The sequence below is a fragment of the Pezoporus flaviventris genome, unplaced genomic scaffold (genome assembly GCF_033815535.1).
Source record: "Pezoporus flaviventris isolate CSIRO_AGI_PZ_B2104156 unplaced genomic scaffold, CSIRO_AGI_Pfla_v1 ptg000107l, whole genome shotgun sequence".
Taxonomy (NCBI): Eukaryota; Metazoa; Chordata; class Aves; order Psittaciformes; family Psittacidae; genus Pezoporus; species Pezoporus flaviventris.
In genome coordinates this window covers 1947201-1965015 of record NW_026892655.1, presented here as the reverse complement: position 1 = coordinate 1965015, position 17815 = coordinate 1947201, and the positions used below count along the sequence as shown (strand labels likewise).

At 54.5% G+C, this 17815-nt stretch overlaps 3 protein-coding genes across 3 annotated transcripts; all 3 read right to left on the bottom strand.

The window, feature by feature from the left end:
* Positions 1 to 1462: 1462 nt before the first annotated feature.
* Positions 1463 to 6264, bottom strand: RDM1 (RAD52 motif containing 1). The gene is given in 9 exon segments (XM_061477505.1): positions 1463 to 1732; positions 2431 to 2464; positions 2466 to 2517; positions 3545 to 3643; positions 4103 to 4256; positions 4578 to 4700; positions 5319 to 5435; positions 5438 to 5500; positions 6147 to 6264. Coding segments are annotated over 9 exon segments (819 nt in total). The 5' UTR covers positions 6234 to 6264; the 3' UTR covers positions 1463 to 1642.
* Positions 6265 to 6400: 136 nt separating this feature from the next.
* Positions 6401 to 10565, bottom strand: GH1 (growth hormone 1). The gene is made up of 5 exons (XM_061477506.1): positions 10154 to 10565; positions 9207 to 9370; positions 8493 to 8609; positions 7957 to 8118; positions 6401 to 6667 (listed from the first exon to the last, which is right to left on the bottom strand). Exons 1-5 carry the CDS (start codon positions 10161 to 10163, stop codon positions 6467 to 6469), a joined length of 654 nt encoding a protein of 217 aa, XP_061333490.1. The 5' UTR covers positions 10164 to 10565; the 3' UTR covers positions 6401 to 6466.
* A 1795-nt stretch (positions 10566 to 12360) lies between these two features.
* Positions 12361 to 17005, bottom strand: CD79B (CD79b molecule). Its single transcript, XM_061477517.1, has 7 exons — positions 16816 to 17005; positions 15168 to 15206; positions 14371 to 14679; positions 14008 to 14126; positions 13693 to 13734; positions 12739 to 13242; positions 12361 to 12593 (listed from the first exon to the last, which is right to left on the bottom strand). Exons 1-6 carry the CDS (start codon positions 16880 to 16882, stop codon positions 13144 to 13146), a joined length of 675 nt encoding a protein of 224 aa, XP_061333501.1. The 5' UTR covers positions 16883 to 17005; the 3' UTR covers positions 12361 to 12593; positions 12739 to 13143.
* Between the last annotated feature and the right edge of the window lie 810 nt (positions 17006 to 17815).

The following is a 17815-nucleotide window of genomic DNA, read 5'->3' as shown; positions in this document are numbered from 1 at the left end:
GGACAACACAACAGTTTTATTGGTCTAGAATGCCCAGTCTAAACGTAATCTTCTTGTCTAATCTGAACCTACTGTGTAATCTCAACCGGATGTTGAATCTAAACCTAATGCGAAATCTAAACTCACGTTAAAACGAATGGTGTTTTGTACAGGAGAAATGATGGCACCCTCTCTCTCCTTCCTGCTGTGCCCTGCTCCCACCCGTGGCTCTGAACCAGGAGGGATCCTGCAGATCCCATGGGAGACGGATGCAGACAAGTTCAAGTCCGTGTCCCAGCTCCCTGCTGCCTTTGCTGCCGGGACACAGCAGAACTGCTCAGCACAGGACGAGCGCTGGATGGTGCTGGGGCCTTGCTCTGCTCCACGCTGCGCAGGGTACTCACAGCATGGCGACGGGCCGCTGGCGGGCGGGCGGGGTCCCGCGGGCCAGCGCAGCGCAGCCGGGACCCGGGCAGGGCTCCAGGGGCGGGGCCAGGCGCAGCAGCAGCAACAACAGTCTGTTAACAGAGAACGACTCGGTCCTCACACGCGTGTCCTGAACCCTCCTCAGCAGTCAACCATTGTGCTGAGCCTGGAGAACCTCCATGTATTTTACTGCCCCGAGGAAACTCAGGGTCGTTCACTGCTGCAAGTTATGCAGGTGGCGGTGATCCCGGGAAATAAAGGGTTAGCATTGTGCCTGCTTGCTTAAGCAGTCGCTGTGCTTGGTGGAGCAGAGCCATAGGAGGCAAAGCTACTAGAATGGTGAAGCAGAATTGTAGGAGTTAGAGCTGCTAGGCAGAATTGTAGTGGATAGGATTCATAGCTTAATATTTAAGACATTCTTGTTCAAACAGTACCTTTAGAAAGAAAAGGAACAGAAGATAGCAGGGTCACAAAGTCTACAAACTTGGCAAGTTTCTGCTTTAAGATACATAAAATCGGCTTGTACCAAACCTGAGGTTTGGACAGGAGCCGAAACCCTATTGAGTCTGAGTGAAAGCAAGAGGCTACCCGCGTTGATCTGGTGAGCCTGATGCCCCTTTCCCATCGCTTGTGCTGCCCCTGAGGTTCATTCACCACTCGGGGTTACAAGATTTGGCTGAATTTGGTGAACCTGTTTGAAATGAGAAAGAATCTTGGCTTTACACAGTGATAATGTCCCAGTTACTTAGACTTGGGGCTCAACACGTTACTACAAGACTTGGCCTTGTTTCTTTAGAGGTTACTTCACCTAGAGAAAGAAATCCTTCTTTCTGTGCTGTGCGCTGGAAGTACCACAGCTACTCCTGCTGTCTCCAGCTTTCTCCTGCACACTGGGGCTACCTGGGCTGCATGGAGGCTCTTGCAGGGAGGACTTGCTCCTTGTAATTCTTCTGCAAGTGCTCTGCACATCTCTTCTGCTGTCTCAATAATAACCATGCAGCTAAGCTGGCTTCCAGATATAGCTGACATGGATAAGTTGACAGGAAAACACTTCCTTTCTGAGAACTCCATGTGTTTTGGGGCTTAATTTTAGTAACACCATGTTTATTGCCCATTTCTTTCACTGTTACTTGGAGAAGATGAAAACACTGCCTATGACACACAACTCAGTTCTCAACATTAGACTTTGATTCCTAATCACACACTGCAGGACTTTGCGAAGACAAAGCTCCACTCATTAGATGGCATCTCCTGGCTCAGCATCAAAACTGAGGTCAGACAAAACTTCTTCTTCGAGGTCAAACTGCTCTAAGGAGAATTCATTGACCTGAGAAGAGAAATCCAGAGTCAGTTTCTTGCTCTACAACATATGTGAACTTCATCTCCGTGCACCTGCAAACACGGTGGTTTTGAGACAGTCTCCCCAGAATTTACCAACTTGGGAACATTCCCACTTTGGAATGGCTGAGATCACAAGGCAGTGAACCAAGAGGACACCCAGCAGCTCCCCTCCCAAGCAAGTCCTGAATTCCTGTCTGCTGCTCTCCCTATCCGCCTGGAAGGTGCCTTGTGGAGAGAGCATGCAGAATCCCCTCCCACATCCCATCCCAAGGGAAGTGAGATGGCGGGGAGCTGAGGGATGGCTCTTGTGCCAAAGGAGAGCTCTGAGAAGCAGCATGCTTCATGTTTGACTTCCCTGCTCGCTTCTCTTGCGGTCAGCACATGTTAGGTCAGCTCTCTGGGGGTTTAAAAGAGGTCACATAGAAGGGGCTGTACAGAGTGTACTTCTCACTTTCCTCTAGCATTTAAAATACACCTGCGTTTCTCCACAGTGCACAAAGAAGTAGGAGTTTTAAATCCTTAACGTGCTGTACAATTCCAAGATGTAATTACTTCCTGGGATTTAAGTGGAGGTGATTGCTGCATAGAGGGATGGCGGAGGTTGTAACAGTCAACAGCTCCATCTCCAGTCCCCAGAGGTAACACAGAGGCCCTGTACAAAAGCTGATCACCCCCTGTTCCCACCTGCACAAGCCCCTTCAGCTCCTCTTCTGTTGCAGTCTGTGGGCTCCTCCTGAGAGGAACTGTACTCCATGGCCACTTTCCCATTCCCTGAAACAGAACCAGCAGCAGAGCCACAGTGAGTTACTACCGTGTGTAATGCCAAGAAACCAGCCCGAAACCCCAGATGGGATAATTCTGCTTCACAATGGCTTTCAGAGAGAGCGGCTGGTCTGAACCAGTGTGCTGCTTTCTCTGGCCTTTCTCCTTCTTCGCAGCAAACCAAATGGCTCTTACTAAATGCAGTGGAAACTGAGACTGAGGAAACAAATCCATGGAGAGATGGAACCCATTAACTGTCAGTCCCTGTGCATGTGATGGATCAGAAAGCAGGAAGCACTGCAACATCTGAACCCAGAAACCCACCTTTCACATGAACACCTTAATGAAGCCAGGGGAGGAACGTGGCAGATGAAAGGCTGTAGAATGAGGACAGTGGCACTGACCCGATCCCATGAGGATCTGTCATGATAAGCATAAAAGAGTAAAGTACTCAGATACCACATAAACAGGCATAATCTAAAAGCTCAGAGAGCATAGCACCTGGAACCCAGAGGAAGCAGAACTAGCAGTTCCTGGGCAGGCTCAAATCCAGCTCCTACCATTAGAGACTCAAAGGAGACAGTAGCCCCAAAGAAGCAACACTGAACACAGCCGTAGGGCACAGACCTTTGCTAGCACCTGGCTGGCTTGGAACTAGGACAGGAATGTGCAAAATGCTGCAGTTCAGTTCATGTCACCCCTGGAAGCAGAACTTCCTCATATCCTTATGTGGCATGCACATGTAGTGTTAAAAAGCTCTCCCTGACAGCATTTACACCCTTGGAATTTGGAATTTCAGTGACTATCATCAAAAAATCTGACCTCTTGTGGACCTTCCTCTTGCTCACACAGCTCATAGGGTGGAACCACTCTGTTAAATCATTACAGACCAGACACAGGCTTCATTTTGCTTGAGACCCCCCAAGTCTCAATGAATCCCAAGAGAAGCACAGAGAAAATGGATTTGTATTGATGATCATGAAAGTTGTAATATCAGCAAAACCACCCCAGTGTTTAATATAGACCTAAGCCTTACCTAAGACAATGAGGAGTATCTTCTGAAAGGCACTAGCCAAAGCTCTCCCAGCTGCAAGTTTCTGAACTCTTCTTGTTGCTGTGAGCAACTCAAGAGAATCTGAACACAACAAGCAGCACAGTATTGATATTAAGATGATGCTCTGCATAGGAAGCACACCGGCTACATTTTGCTAACCAAACAGCTTCACAGTCTGATAAGAAAGCTGGTTATGGTTTGGGAGTCGTCAGCAGCACCCTCACAGGGGTTTCATGTGCCAGGCCATGACAGCACATGATCCTTAGGCCTGTGGCAGGAGGCAGCACAGACACAGGCACAGAAGTGGCTGTGATGAGGAATGATAACACTGCAGGCAAAAGGGAGAGAACAGAGGGTAGGAAAGTGATGCCAGTGTGAATCAGGGAGGGAAGAGGCACGTTCAAGATCCCTTGCTGCATAGCACAGCAGCTCAGACCCTTGCCTCCCACTGAATTCAGACCCACGAACTGTGCACAGGCAAGATTGCTCAGGGCCTGTGATGGCTGCTGAGAGAGACTTCCAGCTGCCCCCAGAGCATACCTGCACTGTTCTCTACATCTGCCTCGGCCAGGGCGACTCCCCTTGTGCGCACCCCGTGTTCGGGCAGTGTCACCTCCACAGCACACAGGTATTTCACAGGTAACGTCCTTCCCAGGTCCTCATTCTCACCAACAAAGCCAGATACATTCTGCAGCTGTTGGGAAGCCCACAGATAATTCATTTGGATTAGATTAGAGGGGATATTAGGAACACTTAGGGCTATGCCCGTATACTACACACCTCTGCACAGCATGGGAGTCCAAGGCAGAAGCTGTGGATGGAAGCAGAGCAGAAGCCAAGGCAACTGCCTTCTCTCCCCATGCTTTCAAAATACCCCCACTGGTGGTCTGAAATACAGCTCCTGTAACTGTCTCTTATTTGCTGATTTGAGGACAATTCCTCTCATTCCACCAACCAGTATAATTGAGAAGAGGATGAGGGGAAGGATGATGGGTGAATATAAAGGGCTCATTACTGTGACGATGCGACTGGACCAGCCGTTAAAGCCAAGGTAGTGGTTGGCCAGCTCCTGGCCCTTGTTGCTGCTGAGAGCGAGGACTTTTTGCTGAAACCCCTTCTGCTTGGTGCAAACACAAACCTGTGCAGGAAAGAAGAACCCTGCTTAGCCAGGCTCTGCTGTAAGGTTCCCACTATGATACCACTGATTGCTCTGGGAGAAACATCCGAAGGTAACCTAGTTCTTGACCACAAAGAATCCCAGCCTGGTTTGTGTTGGAAGGAACCTTAAAGCTCCTCCAGCTCCAGCTCCAGCCCCTGCCACGGGCAGGGACCCCTTCCACTGGAGCAGCTTGCTCCAAGCCCCTGTGTCCAACCTGGCCTTGAGCACTGCCAGGGATGGGGCAGCCACAGCTTCTCTGGGCACCCTGTACCAGTGCCTCAGCACCCTCTCAGTAAAGGTGAGGGTGATTGTGAAACATTCTTATCACAAGTGTTAAGTATCTGTTACCCAGAAGCAGGCTCTGTAGATTATTTCAGAGGAGAGATGCTGCCGTTTTACTGCTTGAATGCTACCTGGTACCTGGGAGCCGGGCGGGGGGGGGGGGGGGGGGGGCATCTCCATAGTGGGAGCACCCAGCCACAAGTCAGTAAACCTTTTGCACGAGAAACATCACTGACACCACCGAGTGTTCCATGTGATTCCACCCTGCTGCTGGAGGCGCGAGTCCTGCAGGTTTCACTTGCGTGTTCTGCTTACCTTCAAGGGAGATTTCTGAAACAGCCTCTGCCCATTGCACACGTGCTGGGCTCTGCTGGCATCTCCAGCTGAACAGAACTTGATAACAGCGCAATAGCCAGGCCCTGCCACGGCCGCGTGTTCCTGTGCGCTTGCACCAAGTAGAGCGGCCCGAACCTCGAAAACGCTGAAAACAGGGAATGCTGAGGAAAAGAAAGAGAGGAAAAAAAGGGCTTTTGAAATATCTCTGGGTGCCCGAAGAGCTGAGCCACGGGAGACTGCTCGCAAGGCCTGATTACCTAGAGAATGAGGGCAGGTTTCAGTACCCTTTAACAGGAATAAGCCCTGGAACAATCTCTGAGGCTGTGCATCTCTCCACAACAATAAGCTCAACTTCACTGGATCTCTGCCCTTATCTCTAATATCCTCCAGCCTCTGCACTGGGAGGAGAGCCAAGTGGGACATGAGGCTTCCTGCCCCCCATTCACCCTCATCCCGGACCCCCTTTGCTCCCCACCATCCTTTGGGTGGGAATGCTTTGCCTGAGCAAACTGCAGTATTTTGCTGGCAGATGATGGGGTCTTGCTCCACCTTACTCTGGGATCTGTGCAGCTCTGCTGTGGCACGGGGGGGGCACAAAGGACCGCGCGCTGGCCCTGCCGCCAGAATGCCTCGGGAACACTGAACAAACCCCCCCCCAAAACCGGACAGAGAGGGATCGGGAACACGCTGTCAACATCCACGTGAAGCCACCAGCGCAGAGGGGGCCCTGATAGACGCTGCGGGGAGGACCCGGCCCCACTCCCCAACCTCGGGGGTCCCCGGTCCCGCTCCGAGCGCTCTCCTCACCCCCAGCCCCGGCTCCGGCTCCAGCCCCCAGACCAGCAGCGTCTGCGCGCTCCCGGCGGGCACCCGGAACTGCACCAGCTCCGCCATGCCGGGCCCTGCCTCCCGCCCGGCATCGCCGGCGCCCCGCGGGTGCAGCCCCGGCACCAAACCTGCCCTGTCCAAGCCCCCGTTCAGCGCCGCCCCTGTAGCAGCTCGGGCCCGCATCCCCCCCATTAACCAGACTCGTGTCGGCAGAAGCGTTTATTCTCCGCTTGTCTTTACAGGGAGCAGGGCAGCCGCGGCCAGCGAGGGGCAGGAGCAGGGCGGAGCCGTCCCCGCGCTCAGATGGTGCAGTTCCCCTCCCCGTAGCGCCGGCACTTCATCACCTTCAGGTAGGTCTCCACCTTGTGCAGGTCCTTCTTGAAGCAGGACAGCAAGCCGTAGTTCTTCAGCAGCGCGTCCTCGGTGCGGAGGTGGATGTCGAACTTGTCGTAGCTGGGTTTGAGGACCTGGGGACCCCGCGAGCTCCGGTCCTCCAGCTCCTGCGGAGGTTGGAGAGGTGCCGGTGCATCAGCATCCTCCAAGGGACCCATGGATGAGGCTCCTGCTCGGCTTTTAGAGGCGACTGGGGCTTCTTCCCGCCGCCCCCCCCCCCCCCCCCCCCCAATAATATTTCAAACCTACTTCTACGTGCTTACAGACAGGGCAGTTGTGCAGGGGGGATGCTATACAAATTGCTGGTAGGGAGAAGGGAGCTGGGCACAAGGCTGCAGGGAGGAAAGAATGTGCCTTTTGGGGTCTTAAAGGGAGCGCTGCGGGTCTCTCTGTGGTTACTCTTGCTAAGGAGATGGGGAACCAGGAAAATAATTCTCTTTTCTCCCACTTTCCCAGTGAACAAAGCTCAAACCCAGATCCCAGCTGCATGCATCCAGAGGTGACAGATCTGCCTCTCCTGCCCTGGTTTGCCCACCCCCTGATACAGCAAACAGACACCTTTGGTTAAGTAAACAGTGTTATAAAGGGATGAAGTGTGGTTATTTGTCTAGTTTGTGTACTCCTTCCTAATGACCAAGCACATGTCAAATGGAGAGCAAAACCTGGAAGTGATACTCATACATACACCTACTTACTCCAGCGGAATGTCAGGACAGGAGATCTCTCTTTGCTCTCAGGACCTGACTCTCAGAGCTATTTAGATGCTAGAAGGCGCTGTGTAATTGCCCAGCCTCATTCCTCACAGATACAGATCTTGGAGCTCTAGCTCTGTGCACTGACAGGTAAACTTAGCTGTAGAGTAAGCATGACTGGGCGATAATAAGCAGTTTCGCTTAAAACAACAGAGCAAAAGTAAAGAGTGACCCTTGAAGAACATCACTTGCCAGGTCTCAGTAATCTGGGTGCTGTATTCATGTGAAAGAGCATGGGCTTCACCTGTACATGCTGGTACGGGTTGTTTTATACAGTGTCACAAGTCTAAATGCAAAATTCACTCCATTTTGGAGCATTTTGCTCAGAGATGCAGCAAACTTTCTGTTGCTGGTTGTACAGCAGATTTAAGCAACTGAGCATTCTTTGGTGCTGGGTTTGGAAAGAGTGGGTCTGGCCTATTGTGATCTGTACTGCTATCTGAACAGCAACAGCAGTGCTATTATCCTTTTTGTGGTTCCTTGTACTCCCCACTGATGAACTGAATGCAGTAGGATGTCATGATTTCAGCATTATAAGGTAAATGAAGCCCAAAGGATGCCACTGGTGTTCACAGTGGGAGGTGTGTGCTCCGTGTCTGGGAGGTCTTTGTTATTCTGTAGTCATGCTACATGCTGTGACTTACCCTCATCAAAGCTTGGATCCCTTCTTCCAGGTCCTTTAGTTTTTCATACACTCTGTCTGAGGTGCCAAAAACCAGGTTGTTGGTGAACACCTTGCTTAGGTATTGCACCGGGGTCAGCCAGGACTGGATGAGAACCAGTGAGAACCGAAGCAGCTCCATGTCCTGGAATTAAGGAAAGAAAGGCTCAAAGCTGAAGTGTTTGGGAGTTCCCTGGGAGTCCTCTGAGCCGGGCTGGAGGTGACCCAGGGACGTGCCACTGCTCCTACAGCAGGTGCAGGGGAACTTGCAAGCTGAGGAGCACCACCCAGACATGTCCTGTGCAGACAACAGCTTGCTCCTCATTCGTGGGGTGGAATTGTGATTTATGGCATAACCCACAAGAGCCTCTCCTGCTTCATGCAGGGTTTAAATAGTGAAACAGGGAGAGGAGGCATGAAGCACTGAAGTGCTCCCAGATGGAAACCCTCTGTCCCTGGAATGAGGCACAGCTGAGCTCCTCACACAGGCCTGGTCTTGCCCTGGGGAGGAAAACTCACCGATTTTTGCTGAGCATCGTCCTTCCCCGTGGGAGCAGGGATGGTTTCTGAGTAACAAAATGCTGCCTGGGAGTTTTTGTTGGCATGTCTTTGGTCCTCTGGGATATAGGTGCGTTCCTGCGGAGACATCCAAACATACCCAGCTCTGTTGCCTTTGCACTGATTGAAGACAAGAGGCACTTGCCCAGGCTCTGTTCAGGACAGCTTGCAAGAAGGAAAGGAGAGGTGTCTCTGTACAGGGTTGGCAGGTAGGGAGCAGGAGTTTCTGTGCTGGCCCAATGGACCTAAAAGACCTAAAGGTCTTCCTCACACTCAGCTGAGGTGCTGAGGGTTCTCCCATGGATCACATCACCCCCAAGGACAGCTCTTGCTCCTGGCAGCAGCAGGAACTGCATAGTTTTAAGCTCTCAGACTTGCCCAGGGCCAAAGGTGACTGACACAGAAAGTCCTGCAAAGCATCTGTGCCATCTCCCACTGCTGCAGGGTCTCTTTGAGAGACCTCAGCCTGTGCAGCAGCTCTGGACATGGGCACTGATGGCCCCAAGGAGGAGGCTGTGCAGGATCAGAGGTGGGGACAGAGCCTGTCCTATCCTATTGAGACCCTTTCTCCTCATCAAGAGCTGATGGTTGAAAAGTCTCTGGCTCTAGGAAATAACACAGTCCTGGAACCATCAAGCTAATGTGGAGGACGTGCCCGGAGGCCACAGAACTTACGAACTCTTTGTATGTCTCAGCAGCCAGGAGGTGAAGGTGCTGAGCCCTCAGCACAGCGTTGGCAAACAGGTTGGAAAGGGGCATGGCCGGGAAGGTGGCAGCTTCCTGTGGCCACTGCAGTCCCAGAGTGATCACAGCAAGGAAGAGAGGAGACAGCCAGGACCCTGCAGCAAAGCAGAGAGCTGGGATGTTAGCAGCCCTTTAGTGACTGTGCTGAGGAGCAGGCTGGCCCTCGGCGATTGAGCCTCAGCCTCTTCTGCCCATGCTGCCCTAAAGGTTTTCAGCCTGTGCCATCCACTCACACAAGTGTTCGTCTGTGCTTGCAAAGACCCCAGAGTTAACCTCAGACAAATGCCCTGGAGCCTGTAGGACTTGGATGCGCACATTAGACGTCATCCTGATCCCCACTTTGAGCTCAGAGTATGAGTTTTAATATTCCTGCCAACACTTACTTTAATGGTAACTGTTATAACTGCATCTTGACCTTGTTCTTCATGTTCTCCACCCTCTCCTTGTCCAGTTTAGGCCAACGACTACCTGAGTTAATTCCTTGATTAAAGTGGCGCTGTGGGGAAAAGTATCCTTTCTCATTGATTTGTAAGTTGCCACATTTTCATTTAAGGCTGGCACTGAGTGTGTATAGCACAGCACAGTGCCATCATTGTCATCATCATCTTCATCATCATCTCCCCTCATCCAGGGATGGGGCAGCCACAGCTTCTCTGGGCACTCTGTGCCAGCGCCCCAGCACCCTCACAGGGAAGAGCTTCTGCCTAAGAGCTCATCTCAGTCTCCTCTCTGGCAGGTTAAATCCATTCCCCTTGCCCTGTCCCTACAGGCCCTTGTCCCAAGCCCCTCTCCAGGTTTCCTGGAGCCCCTTCAGGCACTGGAGCTGCTCTGAGGTCTCCCTGGAGCAGATCCTTCAAAACTGAAATAAAGGAAAGTACCTGGAGCCATTTCTGCCTGGTTCGTTGCTCAGGTGTTGCTTGGCAGTGAAGGTTTCCTCCTTTCATGTAGGCTGACGAAGGCCACTGCTGAGCCACCCCTTATATAGCAGGGGGTCTGTTTAAAATGTATATGTGTGTCATGATCACAACAACATATCTGCATCTTCTGTGTGCGTAAATGCACAAGTGTTCGCAATGGTGCTCCCTAATCGCAGTCATTTATACAGAGATGGAAAGGCTGGGGAGGTTGTTTGCCTGGGGATGATTTTGCCGTATTCTGTTGGTTATTACAAATAAAGGTTTCTTCATCATAGGAAGACCCATCCCAAAATCACCTCAGTGCTTACACGGGGGAACTTGCTGTGTCCGCCTGGTTTCCCTGCCTGCTGCTGCAGCCTTGGCAGGGCTGGTGGGCCAGTTTGGGAGATGTGACTTGAATCAGGTGGGACCTTTTCCCCCGCACCGTGAGCAGGGATGGATGTTATCAATGAGGTGAATCCTGTTCCTGCCAAGTCCTTTCTTTCTGCTTCTACCAAAACTGTAAAGGGTCAGTGAATCGTTTTGGTGACCTGGTTTGCCATGGGGGAGGTAAACTGCTGTCATAGCCAGCTTCCAGCCTGCCTGCTGCAGATCCAGCTGCCAGAGCTCTGGGAGGTTTCTTGTCCTCAGCTGGACAAAGCAAGGAGAAGATCTCGTTAAGAGCATCTTCCTGCTCTTGTCTGAGATGCAAACATGAAATATCTCTGCATTGAGCAGGGGGCTGGTGTAGAAAGGAGGTAGAGAGATGGGGAAGAGGAGATGGGGAAGGGGACATGGGCAAGAGGAGAGGTCACTGCACACCTATCCCTGCGTTTGAGCAAACCAAGACAGAACCTAGGACAGGCAGCTCCAGGGGAGGCTTAAAGGACTTTTCCTCCTCAAGAGGCATGAATTGCCTCTCAAACCAGGCTGTTTCAGCCCTTTGCCCTGGGCTCAGGGATGGTTCCACTGTCATGGTGGTGATGTGGCTCCTCCAGGCCCTGGATTTCCTGTGCCCCCGGCACAGCTCCGGTTTCCTGGAGGCAGCAGCATCACTGAGGCAGAGGGTGCAAGAGCTGGTTAATAAACATGCCAGGAGAGCGTGGCCTGTTCCAAGAAGCCCCTGGGTGTTTGCTCACTGGAGACGTGGTGATGTCGCAGGGTAAATGTCAGTCCCTGGTGCAGAGGGAACAGTGGGTCCTGCAGCTATCAGGTGTCCCGTCACCCAATAGCCAGCAACATCTGGGGGTGTTTTTCTCCTCCAGATCCTGTTTAAATATGTCAATATTTGTCAGAGGAGAGCAGGGCAGTGGGTACCTCAGCCCAGCACCGCCTTGGCTGCCTCTGTATGGTGATGCTCTACCACTGCAGCTGCATTGGTGCAGCACCAGGGACCCAAGTCCTGCCCGTCACTTGCTGCCTCGCTGCTCTCTCAGTACAAGCATGGTGCTAAATCACAGAATCCCAGCCTGGTTTGGGCTGGAAGGGACCTTAAAGATCCTCCAGTTCCAACCCCTGCTGTGGCCAGAGTTGCAGCCAAGCAATGATCCATGATGCAACCAGGATGGTCCAGCCTGTGCGGTGCCCCTGAGGCTTGGTTTGTTCCCAGTCTTCTCTGGGCATTAAATGAGGCAGAAGTGCCGTGGAGAAAGTAGTGCCACTGGGAAGCGCTGGGCTGGCCACACAGAGGTCACTGGCACAATTACAGTTGCATCAGCAGCTCTTGGGTACCAGCTCGGCATGCTTTTGTGTTTCATTTGTGGCCCAAAGCAGCATCTCATAAAGCAGTGTGACACTCTGTGCTTTTCCAAGCCCTTTCTCTTCTCTGGGACAGAAAAAACCCTCAATTCTCTTCAGGGTGGTCCCGTGTCTGCCTTACCCTGAGCATCACCAGCAGTATCTAAACAAGTGAAGCAGCTTTTCACCTGTTGGGATGTGGAGAAGTCTATGGCTGCTCTTGGCTCTGCCTCCCAGCCTGTGCTCAGGGCCCTCAGGGGGTGAAGTTTGGGCTCCAGCTGAGCTGGACCCATGGGAAGCTGCTCCTTATACCCAGGGCAGTGACACTGGCACCAGGGCTGTGGGACAGGCACAGACCGGGCACAGACCGGGCACGACGGGAGGGAGCAGGATGGGAATTTACCCATGACCTTTATTAGGACTCAAAAAGCAGTTGGGCAGTTGTGTCCCACAGTGCACATCTGTCCCATCCGTTCTGAGGTTGCACGGGTCCCTCAGTGCAGGGACATCTTCATGGCACGGGCCAGCTCTTGAGAGCTGCATCCCCAGCTTTTCCTGTCATCTTTGAGGAAAATGAAGTGGGTTTGGAGGATCCTCTACCTCCGACAGCTGCTGGGTACAGCCATGGCTGGAAGGCTACTGGTGGCACCAAATCCTCCTCCATCATCCACATGGTGCTGCTCACCTTGGGTTGTTCACCATGGTGCTGCTCACCTTGGGTTGCTCACCATGCTGCTGCTCACCTTGGGTTGTTCACCATGCTGCTGCTCACCTTGGGTTGTTCACCATGCTGCTGCTCACCTTGGGTTGTTCACCATGCTGCTGCTCACCTTGGCTCCTCTGCCAGGGCTGCAGTGGGGTCTCGCAGGCCAGGAGGGTCCTTGCAGCGCACAGTGACCATGGCTGGTCCTGTCCTTCCCAGGGGTGGTGGGGCTGGAGGAGACCCCCACCCACTGTGGGGCTTGCGTGGCATTGCCCATGCAGGAGCTCAGTGCTGGTGTGGTGTGGGTCTGCCGGGGCTTGGGGCCAGGTTGATACTGGGGGGTTTGCAGGTGGCTCCTAATTTCTACAGGGGCTTTAGGGGTGTATAGCAGGGCCTGGGCTCTGTGCAGGGACGCCGGAGGTGGTTTGCAACCAGGGATCACAGCCTGGGATCCAGGCACTCATCGAAGCTGTGGTCCAGGACAGGAGCTGAGGCCGGTCCCTGTGGATGCTGGCGCTGGGTGCAGGACCCCTCACTCTTCTCCTGGGTGCTCCCCAACTGTCCACTTGGCCTTCACATCCCGGAAGGGGGTGATGTCCTCGTAGGTGGCCATCTGCTCCACCTCCAGGCCCTGCAGCAAGAGAGGGGCTGAGACGTGGCAGGGGGCCACGGTTTCACCCACAGCACATAGAACCATGGCATCAACCAGGGTGGAAAAGACCTCTCAGCTCATCCCATCCGGCCATTCCCCAGCGCTGCCAAGGCCACCATTAAACCGTGGCACTGAGGGCCTCAGCTACACGGTTTGTGAGCCCTTTTGGGACCCATGTCCAGGGTGTTCCCCCAGAGACTGGGGCAGCTTCTGAGAGGGGATGGGAGTAGATGCTGGATGTGCTCAGAGCGTGGCTTGGTTTTATGAGCAGCTCTTTACAGCTGATGTGCAACAGGCGTTGGGAAGGAAAATGTCCTGATGTGCCCTGCAGGGGCTGGTGGTGCCCATCAGACACCAGCAAAGGCACGAGGCTCTCTCGCTGCTCAGGCTGATATTGCAGAGGTACTTCTCTAATGAATGCAGCATTACCTCATAGGTGTGGTCCTCCTCCAGGCTTTCCTTGCCTTCGCCCTGTGGAGACGAGAGTCACAGGTTGGGTGTCAGCACCCACCAGGATCCCCCAGCCTCTGTCCCCAGCCTCGTCCCCCCACTTCCGCAGGCAAACCCACACAGCCCCACACTGGTTTAGATGCTTCTTTTCCCACTTGAGGTAGCCATGCTCCCACGGAGCACCCCAAACCCAGCCCTGCTCACCCCTGTCCATAGCAGCATCCTGCCCAGGACACAGGACTCTGCTGCGAGCACTCTGGGGACATCCCCACTACTGGAGATGCTGTCACTTACTTTATTGAGAAAGAGGAGTATGGGGACACTGATGAAGATGACAAGCAGGATGGACTGGATGATGATGATGGCGTCCTTCAGGGTGTTCCTGCTCTGCACCTGCCGGATGTTACTGTGACCTGGGAGCAACAGCACAGGGGTAGCTCCAAGCTCCACCTCCAAGCGTCAGCAAGAGCAGATGGGGAAACAGGGGTGACCAGCTCTCCCCACTGGGACAGACCAGAGCATTGCAAATGGCCATCAGGGACCAGCTCTGGGGCGAGACACTCGGGCAGGAGCCACCTCTAGCCATGGAGGGGGAAAGGGTGAGAGAAGGAGAAGGAGCATGGCTTGGGGTGCAGAGGATGGGGAGCTCTCACTCACTCAGGACCTTGAGCTGTGTCCCGCAGTCGTGCGGCCGCTGCTGCGCTGTGAGGTTCTTCCTGTCACAGACGTAGATGCCGTTATCCTCGTAGGTGATGCTGGAGATGGTGAAGCTGGTGAAGTTCTCTGTTGTCTGGATGCTGTAGCGGGGGGTGCTGGTACTCAGCTCGTGGAAGTCGTCGCTGCCCTCTGCCATCTTGTACCACTGGATGCTGTGGGGGTCCTCGAAGTAGCAGATGAACTGGATGGGGGTGTTCCTCTTGGCCCCCACAAAGCGTGGGTACTGCCTCACCGTGATGCACCCACTGTCTGCCGGGAACAAGGGGGGTCAGGGAGAGCAGGGCCCCTGCCCCTGGGGGCATCTTGCTCCCACGAGACACCCCCAGCATCTCCCAAATCAACAGCTTCTCATTGCTATGGATTATGCTGCTTTTGAGCAGAGCTTGGCTCTTGTGATGTGAGCACTCGTGATTTGGCTCTGTTTTGTGGGTTTAGCTGGTATTTTGGGTTGCAGAGTTCATGCTGACCCCCCCCCCCCCCCCGCTGGTGGGAATGACACAAACACCGTGTGACGGCTCCAGTGCCTGCTCACACAACGCGCTCTGTGAGCACAGGGAGGAGACGTGGGAGGACAGAGCAGATGTGGCTTTGCAGAGGGAGCAGGGCTGGGGGATGCCACCAAGGAGCTTGCAGCCTGGGAATTGCCTTTGCGATGGAGAAGGCCAATGGGTGATGGGACATCTCCCACCCCTTCGTGGCATCCAGTGGGAATGGGAGGGACATGTGGGGATGGTTACCTGTGCTGTTCCAGGTGCTGTTGTCTGCTGAGATCCCACCTGTAAGACAGGAGATGGGCCCTGAGATAAAGGCCAGGAGCCCACATAGGACAAGCCCATGTAGGTGTCCCCCATGGGATGGCACGTACTGTAGTTCTTCATTTCCACTCCATGCTGCATGGAGTGCTTGGGACCATCAAACCAGGACACCAGGCAGTGCAGAATTGGGTACAAACCCTTCTATTTCCATCCCATCTCCTGCATCTTCTCTTAACTAAGCTGCTTTCCGGTTGACATTCCAATGAAACCTGCCTTTGCTGTTAATGTCCCCATGCCTGGCACCCCCCAGACAGACTCACGCCTCTTCATTTACACCAGAAACGTTTTCCCTGCCGGGACTTCCCTGTCCTTGCAGCCCTGGGATGGCTGGGGGGGTTCTCACAGCCTGCCCCCCCCCCCCCAGATTAGTCTGGGGGGCCCACAATGCAGTGCAGGAAGTGGGGCAAGGCGGGGACCCCCCAGCACCCATGGGTCCCCCTGCCACAGCTCCAGCGCCCCTGTGCCTTGGTTCCTCTTGCTGCAGCTGGGCAGGAAGCACCAGCCCTGTTTACTGCAGTGCTTCAGTGCTCAGCTCCATCCCTGCGACCACGGTTGGCCAAACCCTGCTGTGGGGAGGCTGGCGGGGAGCGGGGGGGCTGCTCTGGCCCTGAGCAGAGGAGAAGGAAGGGAGAAGGAAGGAAGAATGAAGAAGAAGGAAGATTCGATGCCTTTGCCCCAAGCCTTCCCACCCCGCTGCCAGCCTCCCTTCCCCAAGCAGCAGCCCACAGGGACCTCTTCCAGGTCTGTGCTGTTCACCTCCAGCACCTGCATCCCTGCAGGGAAACTGCCCCCTCCAGCCCCATTTCATCGCTTTCTGAGCTGGGAGATGCTCCTCGTCTGGGCTGTGCCGGGTGCACGTCCCTGCCGCCCGCAGTGCTGCTGCCAGCCTGACACTGGCCTTTACTCACCGGGGTTTGTTGGGGTTCCAAGTGAAGACCAGGCTGGTCCCACTCTTGAGAACCCTCCTCCCCTCAACACACAGAAGGTCCTGTCCATGGTAGGGGGATGCAGCTGGATGAGCATTAAGGTCCCTTCAACCTAAACCAGGCCATGGTTCTATGGTTCCCATTGCAGCCATGGGTAGGCTGAGCTTCCCCTGTCTTCCCTCAAAGCCAACATGAGAGCCAGGATGAAACCCTGGGATTCCAATCTATACATGGGGATGCAAAGGGCAACAGCACAGGAATGTTCACACAGGGCCCACAAATCAACCCAAAAAGCCTTTTTCCTCCCATTTCTCCTTCGCTCTCAGGTGCTGGGCCCCATGAAGCAAAGGGATGGGGCTTGGCCATGGCCTCAGCGATGTGCTGACCCGAGAGCAAGGAATGGTGAAAAACACCCCACAACCCTTCCTCTTTCCTGCCAGCTGCAACCACAGCTCGAGCCAGGCTCCAGCCAAAGCCAAGGGGCTGCGCGAAGGGTCCCATCCCTGCACCCAGTGGGAAGCAGCTCCCGGAGCCCGAGTTCAGAGCGTGTCGAGCAGAGCTGGGTGAAGCCCTCGTTGCATCAAGCAAGGGACAGCGCCGGCACATCGCGGTGCACGCGCACAGCTGCCGTGTTGAGCACCTACCTGTGGCCAGAGCCATCGCCCAGAGGTTCAGCTGGAGCACCCAGAGCCTGCTGCAGAAATCAGCCATCTCTCACTGCCAACAACAGGGACACATCCAGCCCTGGCTCTTGCTCCTGTGGCCCACGGCACCCGGTCTGGACAGCTCGGCCTCTGTACCTAAAAATGGCAAAGCTGCTGCTACACGAGACGGCCCCTTTCCTGATCATGTAAATGCTCCTCGATGGGGGCTTTCCCTTTGGGGATGGTTTTGAATGTGACACAGACACTGGGGCGGCCGGTGCCTGCGCCCTCGGCACTGCCCAGCCTCGTGTCCCTGGGCTGTGCTCGCCATGAAGGCGGCCACAACTGGGCTGGGTCTGGACCAGAACTGGAGATGAGCCCATCTGGTGCAAAACCTGGGCTGAGCACAGGGGATGGGCCTGGGGAGCAGGATGTGACTGTTGGCACTGCCACATCCCTGTGGGGTAGAGAATGGGGGTGACCCCGGAGTTGCACCCCAGCTCCATGGCAAGGGGAGATCCCCCTGGAGCATTCAGTGCTGCAGGTGATGGGCAGGGGTTGATGCTGGCCCATTTGGAGCAGGAATGAGGTGGGAAGAGGGAATGCTTGTGCTTGTTGTGGGGATCAGTGTCCCACCTCCCATTCCTGCATCCGCCCTTCTGGGGAAGGGTGAAATCTGGGATTGGAGAGGGGTGGCCAAAATGAGGCGCCCCCTCTCTGGGTCCCAGCCATGCCTGCTCCTTCCCAATACCCTGTCTGCCACAACTGAAACCCTTCTCCATGAGCCCTTGGAGATGGGCAGTCCCTGGGGAAGCGAGGGGTGACAGCCCAAGGTGAGCTCTGTCCCCCTTTGCTCTGACCCAGGAACACGGTTTCCCTCTGTGCTGTGAGCACTGAACCGTGCCTGCCTGTGAAAAACACCCTCGGGTCCTTCTGCCAGCAGCGCTGGTCCCCAGCCCTACTGCTGCCCTTCTAGTGGGGTGCTTGCCAGTTCTGAGCA